The sequence below is a fragment of the Ictalurus punctatus genome, chromosome 26 (genome assembly GCF_001660625.3).
Source record: "Ictalurus punctatus breed USDA103 chromosome 26, Coco_2.0, whole genome shotgun sequence".
NCBI classification, from domain to species: Eukaryota; Metazoa; Chordata; class Actinopteri; order Siluriformes; family Ictaluridae; genus Ictalurus; species Ictalurus punctatus.
In genome coordinates this window covers 16,650,318-16,675,064 of record NC_030441.2, presented here as the reverse complement: position 1 = coordinate 16,675,064, position 24,747 = coordinate 16,650,318, and the positions used below count along the sequence as shown (strand labels likewise).

The 24,747-nt window shown below is 41.1% G+C and overlaps 1 protein-coding gene across 1 annotated transcript; it reads left to right on the top strand.

The window, feature by feature from the left end:
• The first annotated feature begins 15,836 nt into the window (after nucleotides 1–15,836).
• LOC108259084 (uncharacterized) lies at nucleotides 15,837–21,297 on the top strand. Its single transcript, XM_017458255.3, has 7 exons — nucleotides 15,837–15,931; nucleotides 16,004–16,112; nucleotides 17,840–18,178; nucleotides 18,629–18,688; nucleotides 18,907–19,029; nucleotides 19,144–19,184; nucleotides 19,263–21,297. Exons 1-7 carry the CDS (start codon nucleotides 15,896–15,898, stop codon nucleotides 19,608–19,610), a joined length of 1,056 nt encoding a protein of 351 aa, XP_017313744.1. The 5' UTR covers nucleotides 15,837–15,895; the 3' UTR covers nucleotides 19,611–21,297.
• The last annotated feature ends 3,450 nt before the right edge of the window (nucleotides 21,298–24,747 follow it).

Genomic DNA, 24,747 nt, shown 5'->3' with positions numbered 1-24,747 from the left:
ACTTATCACTACTTAGCTTGAATCATTTTCAGGCAAAAGTACAGTAGAGTACTTTAAAGTAACACACAGGTAAAAAGGTGAGTATTAACTTTACACCTCATACTGATACAAACTAGCTGCAATCAGCAATTAATGGGGTCCAAGCATTCTTTGAAATAACTAGATGTCCACTACGCACTAATCGTCATCTCTGTATTTATAGGTGAGTACTGTTTTTTAATGGCAGAATGCATTTTTAAAAAAACAAGGTTTTTTTCAGGTTTGTGAGAGTAGACGACTTCAATAAGAACGTAAGTTAATTGAAATCCACAATTTCATGATAGTCAGGTTTATTCACATCCGGCATGTTAGACAGACATCCTTCATCTTCTACAGCAGGTGGCGCACACACACACACACACACACACACACACACCCCAGTGTATTGTGCATTACCGCTATCTAGTGGTTTTCAATAGTGATTCATGTAATGTGTCTAAAATTGCTCCACTTCGCTTCCTTGAAAACTTACATTTAAAATTCATCAATTAAAAGAATTTTGTCCAGCCCGTACATAATATGGAATATTTATTTCCAATTCTGTATTCTCTAAATTATGTGGTCTTCACTGGTTTTTGTTTTGTAATTACAGCTGTAACAATCGGCTCTTGAGGCGTCACGTTCATCCATATGCAGAAGTTTCTTGGCAAACAAGATACACTCGAACAAACATAAAACTATATGTATCTATAATATAAAACCTTTATTGACTGGCCTATAGAAGTGTACAAAGTTATTAAAGAAACATACAGGATTACAAATGCACTAAAAAAAGACTCTTTTCTGTACTCATTGGAGGTTATAACATGTGGGACAGAATATGTATAATTTTGTACCAAGGTAATTTCAGACTTTATTATTGTATCCTGTTCGATGTGAGAGGTCACAGTGTACAGTGCAGGTTTCCAGGTTTACTTCTTGTACAGTATCATGGACACGACCATCGCAGCAATCTATAAAAAGAGACACAAAACACAATATACTGTAAGCATTACGCGTAATATGTAGACAAATATCTATGTAAGACCCGTGACAGTTGACATGTTTGGGTCAGATGACGATGAGAAATAACCCTGGCAGACGCATCATTATGTGGCTTTGCACCATATTTGGTGGGGGGTGGGGCAATCCTACATTTGTCTCTAATTCAGCACTATGTGTATAGTTTTCTATGAGTATGGGGTGTTATGGTTTCAGTACCTCTATAACAATGACACAAATAGCCACGCCCACTACCGAAGCCATGTTATCTTTCAGCAAATTCACCACAGCATCCAGACAGCCGTGCACATTCTGCAAAGGAAATGACATGACGATATCAAAAGGACAAAGATGGATAGGTTTTGCCACCGTAAATGATATCTCCCTCATTAAGAGGTCTAACCCTGAACCAGATCAGCAGATTCAGGAGAAGGAAAAGCCTTGAAATTGTTTGTGGTGAATATAAAGGTTATAGAGTATGAATAGGTTTGTGATCAGACTCCAGGAGTGGACTCAGGAAGTGTACCTGTGAAGCTGCAGTTCCTTCAGCACACTGTACAGATGCTGGCGAGCAGCAGAACTGGGGGTACCATGATTTTTTTTTTAAATACTGGGAGCCAGTGAAGTCGTTGTAGCTGTTGTATCCACAGCATTTAATCTACAAGAGCATACACACACACACACACACACACACACACACACACACACACACACACACACACACACACACACACACACACACCTCATCATTCTGGCACTTTAGTTTGAGAATCAACAATAATACAAAGTTATATAATACAATAGTACTATCTCAGGTGTTATATTGTTTGTTAAATTAAGAGAAGCACTCTAACCTGCTCATTCAAGCAGATTAGAAACTCGTTTTGTCCATATGTAGCTACTAATCAGTGGTAGTAGAAGTAACACTTTCCTCAAGTAAAAGTAAAAACACTCCTTTAATAAATACTTGGGTAAAAGTGAACGCACCGCTTTTTTTTCTAACATTTTTCTAGAATTAACACACAAATACAAACTCTAAAAGTCTAAAGCTAATTATGAAGTAGGAAAATGAAGAAACGCCTCAGATCACACACTGATTTTGGTTACTTGACGGTAAATTAGTCCCACTTCTGCAAGGAATGAACGAATTAGACCAGGGGTCGGGAACCTTTTTTCACCCCCCCCCCCCCCCCCCCCCCCCCCGCACAAACACGGTTTTATCAATAACATTTCAATAACAGTAACTTTATTTAGGTCCATAGACAACTCAAAGATAAAGAGGACGGGCCAGAACAAATTAGGGCGAGGAAAAACCTGAAAAATGAGTGGATCTGAAAACCAGTGTTGAACACTGTCCACATTTTACACACGCATGATATTTTAGTCCTAAATGAACTCTTGAATGGCTTAGACTGAGGATCTAGTTTTGTATTTTGGTCAAATGTGTTACTTCAGAGCTAAACTCATCTCAGCCACAGACACTAGGTGCTAAGCTAGTTATTTAAGTAATGAAAATGATTTCAATAGTTGATACTTTTTTTCCTTTTCTTTTTTCCCCCTGCTAAATACATTACTGAGTACAATGAAGCAAATCTAGACTCAGATGCAGAAATCAGACACCGCTCGCGTCTGTTTGTGACTGTCACTTTCCGGAACGTAAGGGAGGATAGGGTGGATGCAAGTGCAGTAAAAGACGTTTAATAGAGAGAGACAGGCAGACAAATCCAAATCATGATACAAGAGCGTGGTCAAAACAGGCAATGGGTCAAGCGATCTACAAACAGGCATAAACGGGGAAAGGCTAGAATCCAAATTGAAAAACGAGAAATAAAGTCAATAAACATGACTCAAACTGAGAAACAAGTAACAACCACTTGGTAACGAGAATACACTCAATACTAGGCAAAGTCATGGTGTTCAAAAAGTCTCTTATATGGTGTGGTGTGAGTGAGTGTGAGACTGGCAACAGGTGTGTGTTATTAGAATTCCGGTGAAGGTGAACGCGTGTGTGTGGGAAGTGTAGTCCATGTTTGGAGGCCGCAGTGCAGGATGGGAAATGTAGTCACTGGTTTGCTGTGACAGAACCCCGGTCGTGACGTCTGCTTCAGGCGTGAGCAGGACTTGGCTGGCCGGGCGTGAGCGGCATGTCGGTCGGCCGTGTCAGCAGACTCGGGCGTGAGTGGCACGTGGTTAGCCGTGTCAGCAAACTCGGGCGTGGGCCGGAACTCGGTTGGCCGTGTCAGCAAACTCGGGCGTGGGCCGGAACTCGGTTGGCCGTGTCAGCAAACTCGGGCGTGAGCAGAACTTGGTTGGTCGTGTCAGCAGACTCTGGCGTGAGCATAATTTGGTTGGTCGTGGAGTTGGTTTCAGGCATAAGGAGAACTTGGCTGGTCGTGACATCAGTTTCAAACTGGAACGTGGCGTGGAAGGTCACATCGTCGATCTCGGACTGGAAAGTGGTGTGGAAGGTCACATCGTCGATCCCGGACTGGAAAGTGTCATGAGAGGCCATCTCTTAGACCTCGGACAGGAACTTGGCCTGAGAGGCAGTCTCTTCGACCTCGGACAGGAACTTGGCGTGAGAGGCCGTCTCTTCGACCTCGGACAGGAACTTGGCGTGAGAGGCCGTCTATTCGACCTCGGACAGGAACTTGGTCTGAGAGGCCCTCTCTTCGACCTCGGACAGGAGCTTGGTGTGAGAGGCCCTCTCTTCGACCTCGGACAGAAACTTGGTGTGAGAGGCCGTCTCTTCGACCTCGGACAGGAACTTGGCGTGAGAGGCCAGCTATTCGACCTCGGACAGGAACTTGGTCTGAGAGGCCCTCTCTTCGACCTCAGACAGGAGCTTGGTGTGAGAGGCCCTCTCTTCGACCTCGGACAGAAACTTGGCGTGAGAGGCCCTCTCTTCGACCTCGGACAGAAACTTGGCGTGAGAGGCCGTCTATTCGACCTCGGACAGGAACTTGGTCTGAGAGGCCGTCTATTCGACCTTGGACAGGAGCTTGGTGTGAGAGGCCCTCTCTTCGACCTCGGACAGGAACTTGGCGTGAGAGGCCGTCTCTCCGACCTCGGACAGAAACTTGGCGTGAGAGGCCGTCTCTCCGACCTCGGACAGGAACTTGGCGTGAGAGGCCGTCTCTCCGACCTCGGACAGGAACTTGGCGTGACAGGACGTCTCTCCGACCTCGGACAGGAACTTGGCGTGAGAGGCCGTCTCTCCGACCTGGGACAGGAACTTGGCGTGAGAGGCCGTCTCTCCGACCTCGGAGAGGAACTTGGCGTGACAGGACGTCTCTCCGACCTCGGACAGGAACTTGGCGTGACAGGACGTCTCTCCGACCTCGGACAGGAACTTGGCGTGACAGGATGTCTCTCCGACCTCGGACAGGAACTTGGCGTGAGAGGCCGTCTCTCCGACCTCGGACAGGAACTTGGCGTGAGAGGCCGTCTCTCCGACCTCGGAGAGGAACTTGGCGTGACAGGACGTCTCTCCGACCTCGGACAGGAACTTGGCGTGAGAGGCCGTCACTCCGAGCTCGGACAGGAACTTGGCGTGAGAGGCCGTCTCTCCGACCTCGGACAGGAACTTGGCGTGAGAGGCCGTCTCTACGACCTCGGACAGGAACTTGGCGTGAGAGGCCGTCTCTCCGACCTCGGACAGGAACTTGGCGTGAGAGGCCGTCTCTCCAACCTCGGACAGGAACTTGGCGTGAGAGGCCGTCTCTCCAACCTCGGACAGGAACTTGGCGTGAGAGGCCGTCTCTCCGACCTCGGAGAGGAACTTGGCGTGACAGGACGTCTCTCCGACCTCGGACAGGAACTTGGCGTGAGAGGCCGTCTCTCCGACCTCGGACAGGAACTTGGCGTGAGAGGCCGTCTCTCCGACCTCGGACAGGAACTTGGCGTGAGAGGCCGTCACTCCGAGCTCGGACAGGAACTTGGCGTGAGAGGCAGTCTTTGCGACCTCGGACAGGAACTTGGCGTGAGAGGCCGTCTCTGCGACCTCGGACAGGAACTTGGCGTGAGAGGCCGTCTCTCCGAGCTCGGAGCTGAGGCCGCATCTTCGACCTCAGATAGGAACTTAGCTTGAAAGGTTGCCTCTTCAACCTCGGACGTGAACGTGGCTTGGGAGGTCACCTCGTTGACCTCTAGCAGGAACTCGACTTTATGCTGGAGCTCTGGAGATGAGACAACCTCGTGAGTCTCATGCTGGAGCTCTGGGGATGAGATTGCCTTGTGCATCTCATGCTGGAGCTCGGGAGCAGAGGTCACCACATTGACCTCTGGCTGGAGCTCTGCAGGTGAGACCCCCTCATGGATCTCATGCTGGAGCTCTGGATCAGAGGTCACCACGTTGACCTCCAACTTGAGCTTGGCAGGTGAGACCACTTTGTTGGTCTCAGGTTGGTGCTCTAGAGCTGAAGTCACCACGTTGACCTCTAGCTGAAGCTCAGCAAGTGAGACCACCTCGTGGGTCTTGAGCTGGAGCTCTGGAACCGAGGTTGCCACATTGACCTCCGGCTGGAGCTCGGCAGGTGAGGCCATCTCATGGGTCGCAGGTTCGAGCTCTGGAGATGAGGTCGCCATGTTGACCTCTGGCTGGAGCTCTGCAGGTGAGACCACTTTGTGAGTCTCAGGTTGGAGCTCTGAGAAGGAGGTCACCCAGTTTGCCTGCTCATAATGGGTAGTGAATGGCATGTCAGGTTCATCTCTGAGGCAGGGCTCCCCCAAAAGATCCTCCAGGATGGCCCTGGATTCTGGACTGCTGAACATCATCACGAATAGTCCCACACACTGAGTGACATTCTCCAGTCCCCTGGATCCCATGGTTGCTAGACGCTGCACCCACTGGCATGCTGGGCCACAAAACTGGTACAACAGGAACCCTAGCCATTGCTTCTCGCCGGGCTTGGGGTCCACAAGGCTAGAAAAATAGATCTGGCAGTCCACAAGAAAATATTCAGGCTCGCCTGACAACCCATCATACTGCTCTGGGAGATCTACTACAGTCCACTGAGGAAACTGGATTGAATCTACAGCTGGGATGTTTGCTTGGTTTTCCTAGCGTGACGTCTCCTCCGTCTTCCTGCTGCATCCATGCTGAGGCCTAGTATTCTGTCACATTCCGGAACGTAAGGGGGGATAGGACGGATTCAAGTGCAGTAAAAGACGTTTAATAGAGAGAGACAGGCAGACAAATAAAATCATGATACAAGAGTGTGGTCAAAACAGGCGATCTACAAACAGGCAGAAACTGGGCAAGGCTAGAATCCGAAACAAGTAATAAAGTCAATAAACATGACTCGAAATGAGCAATAACCGCTTGGTAACGAGAATACACTCAATACTAGGCAAAGTCATGGTGTTCAAAAAGTCTCTTATATGGTGTGGAGTGAGTGAGTGTGAGATTGGCAACAGGTGTGTGTGATTAGAATTCCAGTGAAGGTGAACATGTGTGTGAAGTGTAGTCCATGGCGGCCATGTTTGTAGGCCACAGTGCAGGATGGGAAATGTAATCACTTTGCTGTGATATGACAGTGACAACTACTTTGCTAGCATTTAGCTAGTTGAGTCGCTAGTGATAGCAGGCGGAGAGGTTTTTTTATTATTATTTATTTATTTATTTATTTATTTATTTATTTATTTTAAAGCTTTAAGGATTTACTGTGTGTGAATAGAATTACAGGTCTCACTTGTAATTCTGACTTATGAACCTTTAAGTGCAAGCTTTAGGTCTGTAACTGTAGCATAGTTAAAAGAGTTAGCCTAGACCAGAGTTAGCCATATTAGTTACATATCTTACTTAGAGTTGCTGTGAGAAATAGTCAAACGTTCGTGCTCCCTCAAATGAAATAAATGCATATGTTGATTATAATAATGTAAACTAGTCTAATTCATCCATACAGCTCAATGCTCCAGCCTGAAATAAAACAGTGAAATGTGATGTACCAAAGCCATCATCTGATTCCACGCAGTGGTGAACATGTCGTTTTCACCGTAGTTCACCTTGATGAGATTACCAACATTTACACGAATATTCTTCAACAGATTCTCCACCTGAGGAAACAAATTAAACAATCTTTTTGTGTTAACCGCTACAACAAACACATCCTCTTTTTAAATCTGTAGTCTTTCAGAATGTTTTTTGTCTGTATTCTGGCATTTGTATTTGTCTGTATTTTGTCTGTATGTGGCAATTAATGAGAATGAATCTTCATCACAGTGAAATTATTTTCTTCACATACCCCAGCATGTCAGGAAGTTGGGGTCAGAGCACAGGGTCAGCCATGATACAGCGCCCCCTGGAGTAGAGAGGGTTAAGGGCCTTGCTCAAGGGCCCAACAGTGGCAGCTTGGCAGTGCTGGGGCTTGAACCCCCGACCTTCCGATCAGTAACCCAGAGCCTTAACTACCAAGCCACCACTGTCCACGTTAACTGCTCATATTCGTTTAAAAAATGGAAGTCCTTCACCACAAGGAGTTTCTTGTTGTTGCTTAACTGTCCAAGGTCTACCATTAACCACAGAGGGAGGAAAAAAAAGTCAGCAGTAATGACAACCTTTCCTAGAAAAGTCAAATCGAATCTGTTTAATAGTGTTGACTGTGAATAAAGAAGGATGTATGGCAAATTGCGCAGTCCTTTGACCAAAAAGGGGAATTTATAACTTTATAGAAACTGATACTTTGTGGAACTTTCTTAAAATACAATGAGAATATATTTCCAAAAATGAACCTGCTATAAAATTGTTATTCTGTTTCATATTCCAGCTCATGTTCTGTTTCAAAGGGAAAAAAATGCTAATGTTAATTATTTAATTTTTAAAAGACAGAGTATATGGTACAGCATGGGGCCTACAGTAGAGGTGTACATCTTCTGAGATCCTGATGGACCCAATATGCGAGAGCAGACGGTCAGATATGAAGCTCACGGGACAAAGGAAGGCCACCTGGGAACACCGGTTATTTTGGGAAATATCGTAGCAAAAATATGTGCAGCAAAAACGATAACCTGGAATTGGTCGGAATTCTTTCGTACGTAGTTGAGACTGGGATTAAAATCTGTCCAGCACACCTTTTGGTATAGATACTGGAGATCCTTGATCTAGATACAGTTATGCTTGTGTGTACACAATAATCTACTATATATTCAGGATCATTGCTCTTACCTTAGATTTTTGAAACAGAATGTACCCTGCTGCAACCACCTCCATGATCAACACAATGAGCATGATGATGAAAAACTGTAAGGACATGTCACATTGAATATGAGATAAATACATAATAAATAAATAAATGCTTACACACCCCAAATGTAGCCATCAGCCAAGATGCTGTATGTTTATTGTCATACAAAAACGAAATGTTGTTGTTGCTTTTGTTCTTTCGGCTGCTGTATAGGAATGATCAGAACGTTTCTATGTAGTTGAATACTGGAATATTATCAGGGCAGCCATCTTGGACAACTAGTTCTACGTACTACCTTAGTGAAGTTTGAGTTTTGAGCTACAAATTGTAGTTTTAAAATTTTAATGACATAACACAATGATATCATTTGAAGTAGAAATAAATGAAGTAAAATTTTGGCTTTGTGTCGCTTGAAGAGATTGTGGCTGAGATAGATTTGTTTGCTTCATTATCTTCTTAGCTCCAGTGTCAAACATCCGACACTAAACATACCCTTGGTGTCTGACTACATTTGGGGTAAGATGCAAATTTTTCACAGAAAAGAGTGATTGAAAAGCAGGGTCAGAGGTCACTCACAATCAGAAGCTTGCGCTTATTCTGGGAGTCGGATTTACAGACGCGCAGGAAGCTCAGGAAGCCCAGGAAGCCCATGAGGGCGAATACGGCCCCAACAGCGATCAGCACGTAGTTAGCATTAGACAGACCTGTTAAATCTGTGGGATTGTCTTTAATGGTCTTCAGCACTTCAAGTACATGCATTTTTGCCAAAATGCCAAAGACCACAGCCGCAGCTCCTGCTAACTAAAGACCAAGTGAGAAAAAACACAGAAGTGAAAGATGGAAGAGCTATAATTGTAATTCTAGCTGGTGAACTGTGGAATACCAAGAAATTGTAAGCAAAGTAAGCTACTGTTTACTCTCTCAACACTGAGATAACAGAAATGAATTTAATTGGGATTATATGTCATGAATCTACACAAAATATAATGATACTGAAATATAATGATACTGCCATCCCAAGTCATATAATTAATTTCATGTATCGCACATATGTGTCCCATGATGTCACATGATCTCAATATAAATACACCTGTTGGTGTATTTATAAGTTGGAGGTTGCGCAAATATGTTGAAAAATATTCTCTAGTCTGATGAAACAATAATGGAACTTGAGTGCTACATTTATCGTAATCCCAGCGCTCCTAATCACGCAGAAAACACCATCCGCACTGCGAAGCATGGTGGTGGTAGCATCATGTTCTGTGGATGCTTCTCATCAGCGAGTATTAGGAAACTGCTCACTAGGGTTGCACAAGTAATGGAATATCGATCGCGATTACAATTTTGACTGCCCACGATTAAATGAACATGATCGACTGCGATATTGGCGTTTAAAGTTCGTCCCGCGCTCAGAGAAAACTCTGCTGTTTTCTCCACTCAAATCAAGCGCTTCCTACACTTACAGCCAAGCACATAGAACGGCACAGCGTTGACGTCATTTTGTAGTGCCAAACCCCAGAAACGGAGTTGCCAGTTTCTCTGTGAGCTCCAGTGCTTGCGCGAGGGGAAATCATGACACTAGCTAGAATGATGCTAAATGGCACTAGGGAGGTTGTTGGGGACATTAAACCTGATCACGCCGAACGGGAAAAAACTTTGCAGATAAACTCAGGGCTCTACAGTGCGACCATTTCACTCGCATTTGCGACTGAAGTACTTTGTGCGACTGTGAATAAATATTTATTCGCACCGGTGCGAGTGACCTGATCGGAGTTGTATAATACAATCGGAATAAAAACTACAGGGAGTCAAAAATGCATCTATTAATATAGATTTAAAAAAATAGATATTATAATAACTTCATAATATATAAATAAAATGAAATAATGTTTAATTACTATGGGTTGCATTTAATATCAATTTGACATTAAGCTTAGTTCACTATTTCCTTAGAAGTCTATTAGCCTTTTTCCTAATATGGTTCATGCATGTGTTAGTCTACTTTTAATTAGGACTCTCTATTGTTTAAGCTTGTTTATTTATCAATTAACCAACAGTATTTCTCATTGATATTATTTTAATTCAATTAACAGTGACCATGAGCAGAAAGCTTACATTTAACTGTTTATGATAGACTTCCTGATTAAAGTTTAAACAAAAAGATTGGTATCTGGATCGGTTTCAGTCGTAAAAATCCTGATAGGTGCATCGGTTCTGTAAAATTAACTGAAAATATTCAATTTAGTTTATCAGAAGGTAAATTAATTTGCCATGGCTCACACTATATTCCTAAATTCTGTCATAATTGACCAGCTCAAGTTTTCTCATGGATATTATATTGAGGCACATTAATGTCACCATCAGAAAAACTTCAACTATGCTCCTAAAATTTGGTCATTAGGTTCACAAGTGCTCCTAACAGAAACTGTCTTGCGTCTCTCCTCCTGTTATTGCCTTTTCTGCAGACGTCCGAATTGTTTTCATTTAGTTGCATATTTTGATTTGCACCAAAAGGTCGATGGCATTTTTATTTTTACTCATCCTATATTTTGGGTACAATTTTATTTATATTTCGCTTCTACGAGATGATGCACTTTAAAGATCAGTCTAATTTGATGCAAAGATTTGAACATTAGCAGGAATGTAGCACAACATGGAGGGGAAAGCAGCGGTCTGTTTATTTAAATGTGAAAGTGCAGTAAAAATATGTTGTCACTAAAATCAAAGAGATCTCCATATTGATCAAAATAATCGGGATTATCATTTTGGCCATAATCGTGCAGCCCTACTGCTCAGGATTAAGGGCAAGACCTCAGTATGATTGGGAATATGTGGCAAGACTTGAAAATTGCTGTACACCAATGGTCCTTATCTATTATTATGAGCTTCAGCAATTTGACCAAGATGTATGGACAAATATATCAGGAACCAAGGATGTGTAAAGCAGATAGACTTAATGGTAAGAAGCTGTAATTGTAGCCAAGGTTCTACAGGAAGGGACTGTTTAATCTGTTCTTATTCATTTGTTTTACAAACAATACCACCTTCATACTGTGTTGTGCAAATCACACAGTAACAACTCCAATGAAGTCAATTACATTTCCAGGTTGTAACACTAGAAAAGATTCAAGAAGAGTGAATATTGCAGGTCACTGTAGGTCTACTGAAGGACCCAAGACACTCGGTATACAGTGGCGGTCCGAAGGTCTGAGAACACTAGAGAAAATGCAAGCTTTACGAATTTAATACAAAAGATATCATCGGCAATAACTTGAGTGAAAAGCAACATTTTATAGAATATTTGCATGAATTTGAAAGTTTCTTTGCGTTTGGCTTGTCTCCCTTTTGCTCTCATGACAGTTTGCAGTCTAAAAGGCACGGACGCCAGAAATTTGTGTAAAACCTGATGATTAATGTTCGATAAATCTCAATACTGAATATTTAACACTGAATCTGAATGTTCGATTATTCAACAGTCGTCTTTCTTGGTTTTAATGCGTTCCTTTAAAACTTTCTGTTTATTTCCAGATTATAATGAGTGAATGGGAATGTGTGTGATTGATATATATTTGAATATTTGCATGTATTTTTCACAAAGATAAATGAAATCAATTTTATTTAAATAAATAAATAAAATGAAATACAGTTTATTTAACCACACCATAAAAACTGCTGTTTAAAAAAAAAAAAAAAAAAAAAAAAAAAAAAAAAAAAAAAAAAAAGGTTTCAGAAGCTTTGCTCATTCTGACCCCGGGTTATGACTGAAAATAGATGTTAGTTTATCTGTTTTAATATTTGATTAAATCAACTCTTTTCCTGTTTTGGAGTGTAGAAATCAACCTTCTACACATTTGGCCCAACCACCTTTTTTTTTTTTTTTTTTTTTTTTTTTTTCCCCAGTTTTATTGTTAGTGTGCACACTTCGGTTTACGTTGTGCCGTACATCCATCAAACAGACAATCTCACTTTTCAATGTATAGAAACTATAAACACACTTGGGTCTGATCTAATATTAACACACTTTAAATACTAAAACGATGAATGCTATATATGTGTATTAGCAATCATTTAAAAAAAATAACAACAACAAAAAATTTCTGTATTCTATTCAAGAAAATGTGACTTACAAAGATTGCACTGTTGATGATGATCATAAATATCTTCAGGATCCCTTTCAAAGACATCTTACAGGTGTTTTGAGTTCTCCTGTAAATTGGACAAGCTGTCTGATGTTTAGAAACGCACTGCAAATCCAACCGTATGGAGGAAATGAACTGCTGCAGTTTACCCTAAAGTGTTTGCTGTGTCAAAGGTTTTTTTTTCACAACCAAGAAGCTCAGACATGGGAAATGTTCTAGTTCCCCTGAGCTCAATCCTTCCTCTATGAATAAAAGCTTGATATTATAGTCAAGATGACGACATGGAAGACAATGCAGTACAAACAGTACTGATGTTTAATCAAAAATGTATTCATAAAAATAGATTTGGAAAATTTAATTTTGCAGGAGAATTTAAAATCAGTCATTTGATTTCATAAACCGTCTTGGTTTAATTTAAACATTGCTTCGATTTTCACATGTACGCTGGTTATACTTTTACAAATCGGCTATTATTTCCCAAATGAAGGCTATGAACATGCAAGTAATATAAAAATAAGTGTAGTCTAGTCTTTACAGAAGCAATCGAGTCATCACGTATGATTGTATCTGTATCTTTTAACTGTTCGACTGTGTGCGTCATTACCTGTCAATTTATTGCGACGATTTTTGTAGCTTTCATTAGAGCTAGGCTTCGTTACGTCTCCAAAACAAGGCCGTTAAGCCATGAATGGTTTGAACCTAGCTTTGAATGTTTACATCCAGCTACAGCTGATTTGTCGTTTTGATTTGGGTTTCAATATGAGAAGAAAGGTTCGAATTTCACAGCGTTTATTTTCTGGTATTTCATATGTAGATGTGTTAAACGACGTAGAGCATGGCACATTTTGTTTCAGACCACTCACGTGACTGACAGGTGTGTCCTGTTAAATTTATTGTTTAAACAATAAATAGCTCTGAACATCTGGCCACGCACTTTACCCTGGAACACTTGGAGGACCGGGACACTTATGTGTGGATGATGTTTATTGATTATAGCTCCATCATCCTTACCAAACTAATAGTCAAGCTGAAGGATTTGGGACTTAATAGTTACATGTGTAACTGGATCCTGGACTTCGTCATGGGCAGACCCCAGATGGTCAGGCTTGGCAGCCACACATCCTCCACACTCACACTCAACACTGGTGCCTTGTAGGGATGTGTGTTCAGATCCCTCTTGTACTTCCTGTTTACCTATGACTGCTCAACATCATCTACTAATTTGAAGATAGTACAACCATCCTGGGACTCATCACCAGTAGTAACGAGACATTCTACAGAGAAGAAGTCAGAGCACTTTCAACATGGAGATGACAACAATCTCTCTCTCTGAATGTCAGCAAGACCAAAGAGATGATTCCCTTGGAGAGGGCATCATGCTCCCATCTACATCAATGGGGTGAAAGTGGAGAGAGTTGAGAGCTTGGTGTCCACATCTCGGAGGATCTCTCTTGGAGCCTGCACAGTCACTAGGGCGGCTGTGGCTCAGGTGGTAGAGCGGGTGGTCCACTAATCGCAGGGTTGGTGGTTCAATCCCAGGCCCATGTGCCTCCACAGTCCGACGTGTCCTTGGGAAAGACACTGACCCCCAAGTTGCTCCTGATGGTAGGCTAGCAATGGCCAGCTCTGCTTTGTGAGTTGTAAGTGCAGACCATTTACAAGAATGAGAGCTGACATAGTGTCAAACTTTTACTGCCGCACCACAGAGAGCATTCTGTCTGACTGCATCACTGTCTGGCACGGCAGCTGTTCTTCCTCATTCCTCTTCATCACTGGAAACAAATTCCCAGCCTTACAGGACATTTACCAAACATGCTGTTTGAGAAAGGCCCACAATATCATCAAGATCCGCACTCACCCTGCTTTTTTTTTTTTTTACTCACTTCCTGTTCGTGAAACTGCCATCTGGCAGACGTTTCCGTTCACATCCATCACAGACAACCAGCCTGAAGAACAATTTTTATCTCCAAGCCAGTAGTCCTTCAATTAGCACTGCGACGCTTTATTACCGCCATTCCCGGACACTTAGATATTTACTATTCATATTTACCATTGACTCTTTATTGTACTTGTATGTACTGTCCTGCCTTATTTAATAGCACCGTGAATGGTTCGGGCCTAGCTTCAGATATTTACTCCCAGCTACAATTGTTTTGTCTGAGACTGCCTAAGAAAAGCAGAACTTAAACTAGAGAGCTAACTCTTATCAGTGCTACAAAAAGTATTTATCCAACATGTGCTGGAGTTGTTATGAGTGCTGTAGGTTTCCTTTCTTTCTAAAAATGTGAAATAATAAAATACAGCAAGACTTCACATATCCATGACGAACTCCATCATAGTAAAAAGTGTCTCACAGGCCATTTCCTCTGACTTTCCATTCAGTATCTTGACACCAAACTGACGCACGTCCAGATTCAGCTAAATACGTCATACACACGGGTACATGAACAGCTGGGATATCATCAATGTTTTATTTCAGTATATGTATATATGTATATGTGTATATATATATATATATATATATATATATATATATATATATATGGCTGAATGATGAATGGTGAGTCCTGATATTTGTTGTAGATGTGAAGCTACACTCACCAGCCACCTTTACATTCATACAATTATCCAATCTGCCAATCATGTAGCAGTACAGTGGGCATATCTTCCGCTGTCTAGTTTGGGGGATCCTGTGCCCACTGTAACCTCAGAGTTCTTGGTTTCGGCTGACAGGTGTGAAACCCGATGCGATCTTCTACAGTCGTAGCTCATTGTGAGATGCTTTTCTGCGCACCGTGATCGTAACGAGTGGTCCCCGTTGACTTCCCGTAGCCATTCTGTCAGCTCAAAACTAGCCTCTCTCCTTCACATTTTATTTATTGATCTTGTTTTCTTCACACCATTCGCACCGAACTCGTGCTTTGTTTTTGAGATTGCCGTGTGTGAAACTCTCCGGAGATTTCAGCCCTTTCTGAAATACTCGATATCACTGAGATCACATTTTCCCCTATTCTGTTGAACATTAACTGAAGCTCTTGACCTGTATCTGTATGATTATATGAATTGTTCTGCCACACGATTGGCTGATTGGATAATTGTATGAAGGGACAGCTGTTGAGGTGTTCCTAATAAAGCGGTTAGGGGTCGATGAGTGTATTTCTCTGCACTAATGTGGAATTATTTCAGCATTGGTAATCAAAGTACAAAAGTTAATATAGTTCATTAGGTTGCATATTAAATTATGTGACACTGATACTAACAAGTCTGTGTAGGTTTCCGCCCACCTCCAACAACATGCAAGTAGGTGTCCCATCCCAGGTGTATTACTTATTACACGCTCAGTGTTCCCAGGATAGGCTCTGGATACCTTGACCAGGATGAACAGACTCTATGGTGTGTTCCTCCAGTTGTGCTCCACAGGATGGTGCTGTTGAGTTGAGACTAAATTCATGTTGAAGTCATGTCAAAAAACCCACAACACACAGGACATGAGGTGGCAAACGTACAGGGTGGGAGAAGTAGAAAAGGGGGAAGTGAGGTAACGAAACAGCGATGCAAACGGATGAGACAAGAGCAAGTATTGTGCAGGTAACATTTGCACTTTCACCCTTTCGGTCTAAAACACTCCTCTGTGTGTTGATGTGAGTTAATGCTGTGTAGGTCAGCACCACCAGGCACCGGTTCTTCATGGCGCGCTGCGTCTCCCAGATCTTCTGTATTCTTATCATCCACCTGTGGCTCTCACCCCTAATCACCAGTAATACAACCGGTAAGTCAGCATCCTAGCATTTCATCATCTTATCATTTACTCTTTATTTACATCATACTGAATATCAGTGTCATCGCTCACTTGGCGAATTACCTTACCAAGCTTTCACTGGATTAGAAGCACAGTAATTAACGAAGTATGAAAATCCACAGCTTTAATTGTGGACACAAAATGAGACTCTGGACTAAAATGGATTGCCTTCATCTGTGAATAATTATACGCTCACCTCTCTATGTCTCTCTGAGAATGAGATTTCCTCCTGTTGTGGTGGTTTATGTTGTTTGTTTTGGTTTAAAGTGCAAGATTAAAGTGTTTTTCCGACTTTGAAATGTGTAAACTTGCCATACATCTGTGTGGATAGTTAGTGTGAACATCCTGAACGAAACAAGTTGATTCTTTACATTTACAGTTTAGTTGTGTAAAAGTCTGCCTTGTTTTTATGGAGAACATTGGGCCAGAGAGCCAGAGCCCTCCATATGTTCCCTACATACATATATTCATATATATATATATATATATATATATACATATATTTGGCACAAAAGGGCTGAAGATAACATTAGATAAGATAAAATAAGATACGACACGATAAGGTTAGATATGATCAACTCTCGAGACAATACAAACAATCTGCAACTGGTCTGACGTAAATTCATACTGTAAACTGTCGTGTTTTCTTTGTCTTGGTGGTTTTTCTTGCGCTCTTTAATGATATTTTCGCAGTCTATACATATAAAATGCCCTCTGCATGTTCTCTACTAAATAACAGCAATGAAATGACCTATTTTAAATATGTATTTAAAGGCTTCTTTAAATAATAGAATCATGTATACGTTAATTTATTTAGGAAATGTACATAGAAAATACTGACAAATGCATTCAGCTTGTTCCGCCAGAATGTCCCTAAGCCTGACCTGTATCATAGTTTGATCACTTTTTTTTTTTTTTTTTTTTAAATATATATAGTAATTTAGCAAAATAATCACGACAAAAACATGGATGGATTTTAGTTCGGTAGTGAAATGTGCCTTGCTGACAAGATTGTGTTAAAATGCTACTTGAACTAGAACAGCGTAGCTTGTTGCGTCTTATTCTCCACTGAAACAAATGACATATAACTATATATACAACTAAAAAAAAAAGTGACACCCTTAATCATGAGCCTTTTTTAGCCCTTGTATTTATGCTAATATAAAACCTCTTCCTGTTCCCCTAAAAAAAAACTACAATTCAAGTTCTGAAACCTTTCCCCCTTTCTAATGTTATTTTGCACTAAAGCAAGGTCTTGTAAACAGGATGTGCCCCTTCAGCTCAAAATGGAGGAGGTGGGGGGCTCACCTTCATCCCATCACCCACCTACAGTGAAAAATCCACACCCACTGAAAGATATTTCACAAAAATGCGTAATGTTTGAGAAAATAGTAGAAAGTTAATTTCCACTGATTTTTTGTGTGTGTAGGGGGTGAGATGATGATGATTCACAGTTCGGTTGCACTGTTAATCATCTTTCAGTTCCCTTCTGTCCAGACCACATTTAGAAAAAAAAAAAAAAAGTGTTAAATAGAGAACTTTAGGATCCTTTGGTTGTCCCTCTGTGGGAACCTTTAATGTTTCTAGGAAGAACCCTGTGAAAAAGTGAAGTAGCCTAACTATCTTGCATAATTCTGAAGAATTGTGTACTTTGGCATTTCACATATTTGAGTCAAGCTTTTTATTTTGCTCTTTAGGAACACATCCGGACTGTATCCCATCTATCATGGTGCCGCGGAACACATTGTGGAAAGTTCGTGTAATGACTTCCCTGAAGATCAACTGCACGGTCGACACTGAATCACACTGTTGGAAGAATGTTGATGTCTCATGGTGCAGAATTGATAATAAGAGTGAATGCAGATCTCTGAAACACTCTGATCACATCACAACCGAACAGAGAAATATTACTGAGAGTAAAGTAATGTTGTTCCTGATATTCCAAAACATATCCATGCAGGATGTTGGACTTTACAGATGTGAGATCAAATCCCTTACACCCACTGTCAGCCATGCTATCAATGTCACTGTGACAGGTAACGACATCATACTCATATATACAATATATTCATTCAAATATGTGTTCAAATGCTTTAGAACACACACGCACACACTTTTTAAAATGTATTTACCCACCACTGGCAAATAAATAATATAAAGAAAATCTGTAAGTAAGCTGAGATTTGTCCTACATTTTATACTAGACAGTATATATTAGTTAGCATCAACTCTGATTACACAAATGTATGTCATGTGCTACGAGTGAGTAATTTGTTTGACCAACATCTGCCTTTATCTGATAGATCTTTCTCTATGAATGTGTTGCCGTCGAATAAACCTCACAAACATTTCTCGGTTCATACGTATATTGTATTTATTATGTAATTCATTTCCAATTCTAGAGTATTTAACCCGTCTGAACCCATTTCTTCAGATTTTGACTTTTGACTGGCAGTACAGATTTACAAATAATACCATTCTTTCAGATGATGTTCCAGATTGTACCACTGACTACAAAGTTGTAACCCAAGAAAACAATACAACAAGTAAGGACTGCTTGTTTTTACAGTTAATATCACGAACGAACTCATAAGGGTAACATTGTGTCGTGTTTTTGACCAGTGCGGTCATATTTAGGCGTGAATTTTATTTAATTTGCATGAGTGATTTACAACCAGCAAAGATCTGCTCGTTGACTGCAACAGTCATGAAGTACTGATGATGAAATGCCTTTATATAATACTTTTTGTTGTTGTTGTTTCAGACATTTCAAATCCGAATGTTGAAAATAAAGAATGGCTGCAGTTCTACGTGTACATCTGCAGTGGGATTGGAGCGCTGCTCCTCATTGTAGTTGTTGTATGTGTAACTGTCATCCGGTGTCGAGGTGTGTGGATTTTTTCCCCTCTCATTCTACATACGCAAAATAATACCCAGTAGTGCTCTGTACTGGACATGTGCAAGAGTTTCAGTGACATGCATTTCTGTTCAATTTTAACAGGACGGAAAAAATACATTAAACAAAAAATACATGAGAATCAGGTACAGTATGCATCTTTCTTACTTAACTAGATTACTGATTAACAATGCAAATGTCTAATGTTCTAATCCAATCTACAGTCCACAGCAACCCCAGTGTCTGATCTTGCTCCACCCATATATCCCAGACAGTCTCCACGTAGCAATGCCCAAACTCTTCCTGCCCAATTCAGCGCACCAACACCCTGTGTCTATGACGTCCCTCCTGTCAGAGTGACATCTCTAAGAGACCGATCATCAGCAGGAAGACATCCGGACAATCGCGGATCACCGAGTCAATGCCATGACCGTAACACCGTGGAAATGGGGGAAGAAGACAATCCGTTGATATACGCTACTCTAAATCATGGGAGTGCTCCACAGAGACCTGTTAGAGTTGTTCATGTACAGATTGAGGCGTCGGAATATGCTGCCATTAAAGTCACGTAACTCTAATTCCTAATGCTACAGAGAACTGAATAGAGGTCAGTTTTGGGTTTAATTCCCTAACTGTTAAAGACTGTCTGGGCTCAGAACTTTACTTAAGTGATCTATAGGACTATTGGTAGCATAGGCCTATTCACACGTCGGATGTATTGCTTGTGACAATATGCTCAGTGTGGAATGAGGGCAAGTTGTCAGTGATGACTAAGATTAAACCAGCTGTAACTGTGATCCATACCAACTAAGACCATGATCCATACCAAACGGGAATGTGATTCACACTAACCAAGAACAAACCAAGACTTAGGCCCATATCAGCCAAGACCATTAAAAGACCAAGATCTATACCAACCAAGGCAACACCAAGGCCCATACCAACCGAGCATTTGAAAAGTTTAACATGCATACCAACTGAGATCAAGACAAGACCAAGTTCCACACCAATCAAGACCAAGACAAGACCCAGGCCATTACCAACAGAGACCAAGAAAAGACCCAGGCCCATACTGACCAACACCCATACCAACCAGAACCCAAGGCAAAACCAGCACATAATGATCACCCCCCAGTTTTGAGACTTAGTGTCAAGACCAATATCAGGTTACAGTGACCTCAAGAGCAGTCTTCATCTTGAGACCAGTGTTGTAATTGGACCGGTTGTCATCGGGCACATAGAAAAGTGAACCAAAAACATGGATTTCCAAATATACTGAAATTAAATCTCGCTGTTCCAGAAATACACCTAAATACTGTGTGAAATGAATGCGCTTGGTGAGATTATTTCTGACAGATTTGGCAACACGAGAACCAAAACCGTTTGTAATAAAGACAAAGCACCCATTCTAAGCTTACTGCAGCTTTCAGTTTCCCAAAATGTTCACTGTTTAAGTTTAATTAATATTTATTAGTGACCTTCACATGCTTTGATACATGAGTATATAGTTACAGGCTTATCTATATAATAGATCACATGTAGTTTTTTCCCCCTTAATACAGCCAACTCCATGGGGCATGAATCTTATAACATTCATGTACTTTTGGATTGTTCTGAGAAAATGTATTTTGTGATTTTTGAGGGCTTTTCCATCCATCCTTCCATCCATTTTCTATACTACCTATCCTACAGGGTCACGGGGAACCTGGAGCTTATCCCAGGGAGCATGGGGTACACCCTGGACAGAGTGCCAATCCATTTCAGTACAATCATATACACATTCACACACCCATTCAAACACTATGGACAATTTGGACCTGCCAATCATGCAGCCTACCATGCATGTCTTTGGACTGGTGGAGGAAACCCCCAGAGCACAGGAAGAACATGTAAACTCCGCATACACAGAGCCGTGGCGGGAATCGCACCCCCGACCCTGGAGGCGTGAGACAAACGTACAAACCACTAAGTCACCGTCTGCCTTTTGGGGGGGGCTTTTTATTTAATGTGAAATGGGACTGTCCAGTATCAAGATTACTGCAATGTTCTTCCTTCCTAGAATCTTTTAAGTGCACTAGGTATTAACTTCAAAGTTGTATACGCCCTAACAGTGATGTTGGGGTTTTTTTTTTTTCTCGGAATGGTACAAATTGATAAGGTTTTTGGTCCACTTTCCCCACATCACCTGACTGACTGCTTGCCCTTCACAAGCAATATATCCACCATGTAAAAAATAAACCTGCACTCCTGTTGACAATATCTGTGGATGTGCACACTGTGCGTGACTACGTGATGGACAGCAGGAAGATCTGTGCCTGCGTTCATCATCCATTTCTACAAAGAGTTCCCAATCAGTTGTATTCGGTTAATTGGATACTGAATACTGATTCTCAATCAGCACCCTTCACTCCGGGGGTTATGCTTGAACAGAAAATGTGATATAAAATTTGTAATTTTACTTGAAAGGAATTGATTTAGAGAGTGCATGGAGGGGTGATGTTGTGCAAAGAACAATTGCGGGGAGCCCACAAGCACTACAACAAATGATCACACTTCCTGTTTGAGAAAGTGATGGAATGGAACAAAGTGAGGTGTAGAGGGGTCTGACCTCAACCTGTTCCTTTAGTCACACAACATACCTTTTATCTAACTGTCTGTATGTGTGTGTGTGTGTGCATGCAAGGTATTGCATACTGTACAGCTGAGTGCAAAATGTTCATACCCTTAGTACAACGCGAATCAGATGTTTATTTAAACCGACGAGGCTGTGAACATTAGTCTTGTTATGCCTTTAGTGTTTCTGAATGTGATGTAAATATTGTCTAATGTTGTCTCGCAGATCCCATCCTATATATATATATATAACTTTTTCATCATTTTCATCAACTTTGTCTGTTTTGCACTTCTTACAAAATGGTTTGAAGATAAACTATATATATAATTAAAAAAAAAAAAAAAAAAGAGCAGATGCAGAAGCCTTGGGGTTTTTATGCAAAAGCGAGTTTCACTTGCGAGTATGAAAATCCTGTGGAAATTCTGCTTCTGCTAAATTAAAATTCCTACAGACAGCACTTTTGTTTCTGAGTTCTGAAAATCAAACAGCATTCGTACAAGGGGTGTCAAAACATACGGGCTGGACAGGCCCGATAACGGTTCTAATCCGGCTCGGCAGATGACTCACTCTGCGTTTCTGGAACAGAAAAACTATACGAGTTAGGACCCCTAACACCCCCCACCTCCCCCAGCGTAATTACACTATAAATAGTCCTCAGTCACATCTGAACATATTTAAGGAAACTGAGATGGGTGGAGTCACTGTTTCACACTCTGGGCAAATGAAAGACAAAGATAAATGTTGATTGAATCGCCTTAATCTGTAATAATTACAGTGAACATATAACTAGAAGGAAAACCTGGGACTTTTTGGGACATCATGCTATACTTTCAGTTCTATGAACTGGTTCCTGTGATGTCAGTACACTTCTTTCACATCTGTTTTAAGTTGATTCTGTGTGTCTGCAAGCAACCGGGACTGTTTCACGTAAACTCTGTATCCGGCTTTTTTAGTCACATGTTAGAGGATGCTGTGACAGGGGATGTATGATTTGTGGGTTTTAGCAGCACGACTGCAGTGCATGCACAAGTGAGATGATTGACAGGTTGTATGTGCTATCCTTGCTCAACTAGTCCTTACGGTTTACCACTTTGCAGTTTCACAGTTAACATCAAACGTTAACACACCTCATATAAATTCAGGAGGTGTTTACTAATTACCTGAATTTGCGTCACATTCGTCTGACCCGGGAACTTTGCTGAACATTTATAGTAACTGCAATGGACGTGATCCTCGGTGATTGTGCAGTGATCAAACATGAAACTCCAAACCACGGGACATTTTTACCATTTTTACATGTTGGTAATTAGCGTAAAATCTGTAACTGCAAGACACGTTTATACGTTAAATCAAATTCCTATCAAAAAATAAAAATCATTTCGTTTCTGTAGCTTTTCCAAGTATCTCGCTAGTTAATTATTCTGTTTTGTGTCAGCAGGGAATACCTTTTACTTGGCTATGTGAACGTGACCTCACCAGTTAGCTGATGTCGTTGATTCCAGTCTAGGTGAAGGATGTAGCATTACTCTAGCTCATGATCACTTAACGTATAGTTTATGCTTGAATGCTGGTTATCATTTAAATTTAAGTAGTTACCACAAGCTATATGGATCACCTATTTTCAAATTTGCAGGGTGCTAGGTCGCTAGCTAGCAAAACATTAGCTAGGTCTGGTTTCAACTTGTTAAACTCTTATCGTTGGTTTGCTGATATTTAGCTGTACTGATGCTAGTAGAGATAAGGGTTCTTTGTTGCTTTGGATCATCTTCTTATATCTAATTAACAAATCTTAATTCCCAGGCTGATAAAATGAGTTCTGCAGAAATAGAAAAGATTCTAAAAAGAGCTAGTCTCTGTTACTCCACTAGGGGCAAAATAGACCAATAAACTCAGAGCCATAAACTCAGCTACTCATCAGCAAGCTAAAAACGAATAGGTTTACACGCACGTTGAATTCCGTTTAAGGTCTATATTCGGATTGCAGCCGTATCCCGATTACAATGTTTATATGCGTACAGGCATCAGAATATTCCTGTATACGTGCTTGTTGTAAGTATGCCTGAGTTGCCATTCCTAAATACCTAGCCTACAGCTAAGCACCTGTTAGCACCGGACTGAGCATGTGCGTATATCTCATTTCAGTGGATTATCTGAATAAGGTGTTTACATGCAACACGTTTCCGATTAAATCAGGCATATTCCATGTGAGGAATCAGAACTTGGGGACTATGAATATTGTCTTAATCTGAATCGGGCAATCGGATTGTGGCATTTACATGACTGAGTACTATTCGCATATTGCCAAATTCCAATTAAAATCATATCATTGATGTGTATGTAAACGTAGTCAATGTGGCGTGTAATCCCATTTAAGTCCATTTCCCAATTAGGTTCATTTCAGCTCCAAGTTAACGCCAGAAAACATGGCAAACCTCAAGGGGTTACATACTTATGCAAGGTACTGTAAAGGTAAAACCACAAATTGGATAGTTTCGCTTTCTATTGCAGCGTGTTCATCTGTTTTGTAGGTGTTATAAGCTCAATCCATGCATTTATCAGAACTGAACACATTTAAGAGGAGATCTTGGTATGTCTCAATGCGTTGTCGGCCACTAAAACTGATTATTTTTGGTCCGGCTGGAGTGTATTATCTCCTGTTACCTAACCTGAGTTTGACACCTCTGGCGTCTACGATGTTCATGTCCTCTGAAAGCATCATGAGTTCATGGTCATGCTTAAATCTTTTAGCAGAAGGACTGACATCAAGTCACCTTCTGAAACCAGGCTCTGCTGATCATCAGGTGATGCACATTTCCTTCAAACACTTTCAGCTCTATTCGCATATTCCTCATTCCCATGATTTTGGTATTCTCTGAATAGCTTTCATATCATTGTCTAGTTTCATTGTAACATGTCTGTATCCCTGAGGTTATTTACAGGCTTAACAAAAAAAAAAAAAAAAAAAAAAGTTAAATGACATTAAAACAATAGTGGAATCCTTGTTAGTATCATACAGAGCATTTTTCATTAAGATTTAAACAGCCATGAAACCACATTTTCTTCATTTTGGGAGAATCCCATGGATTATCCTTTGG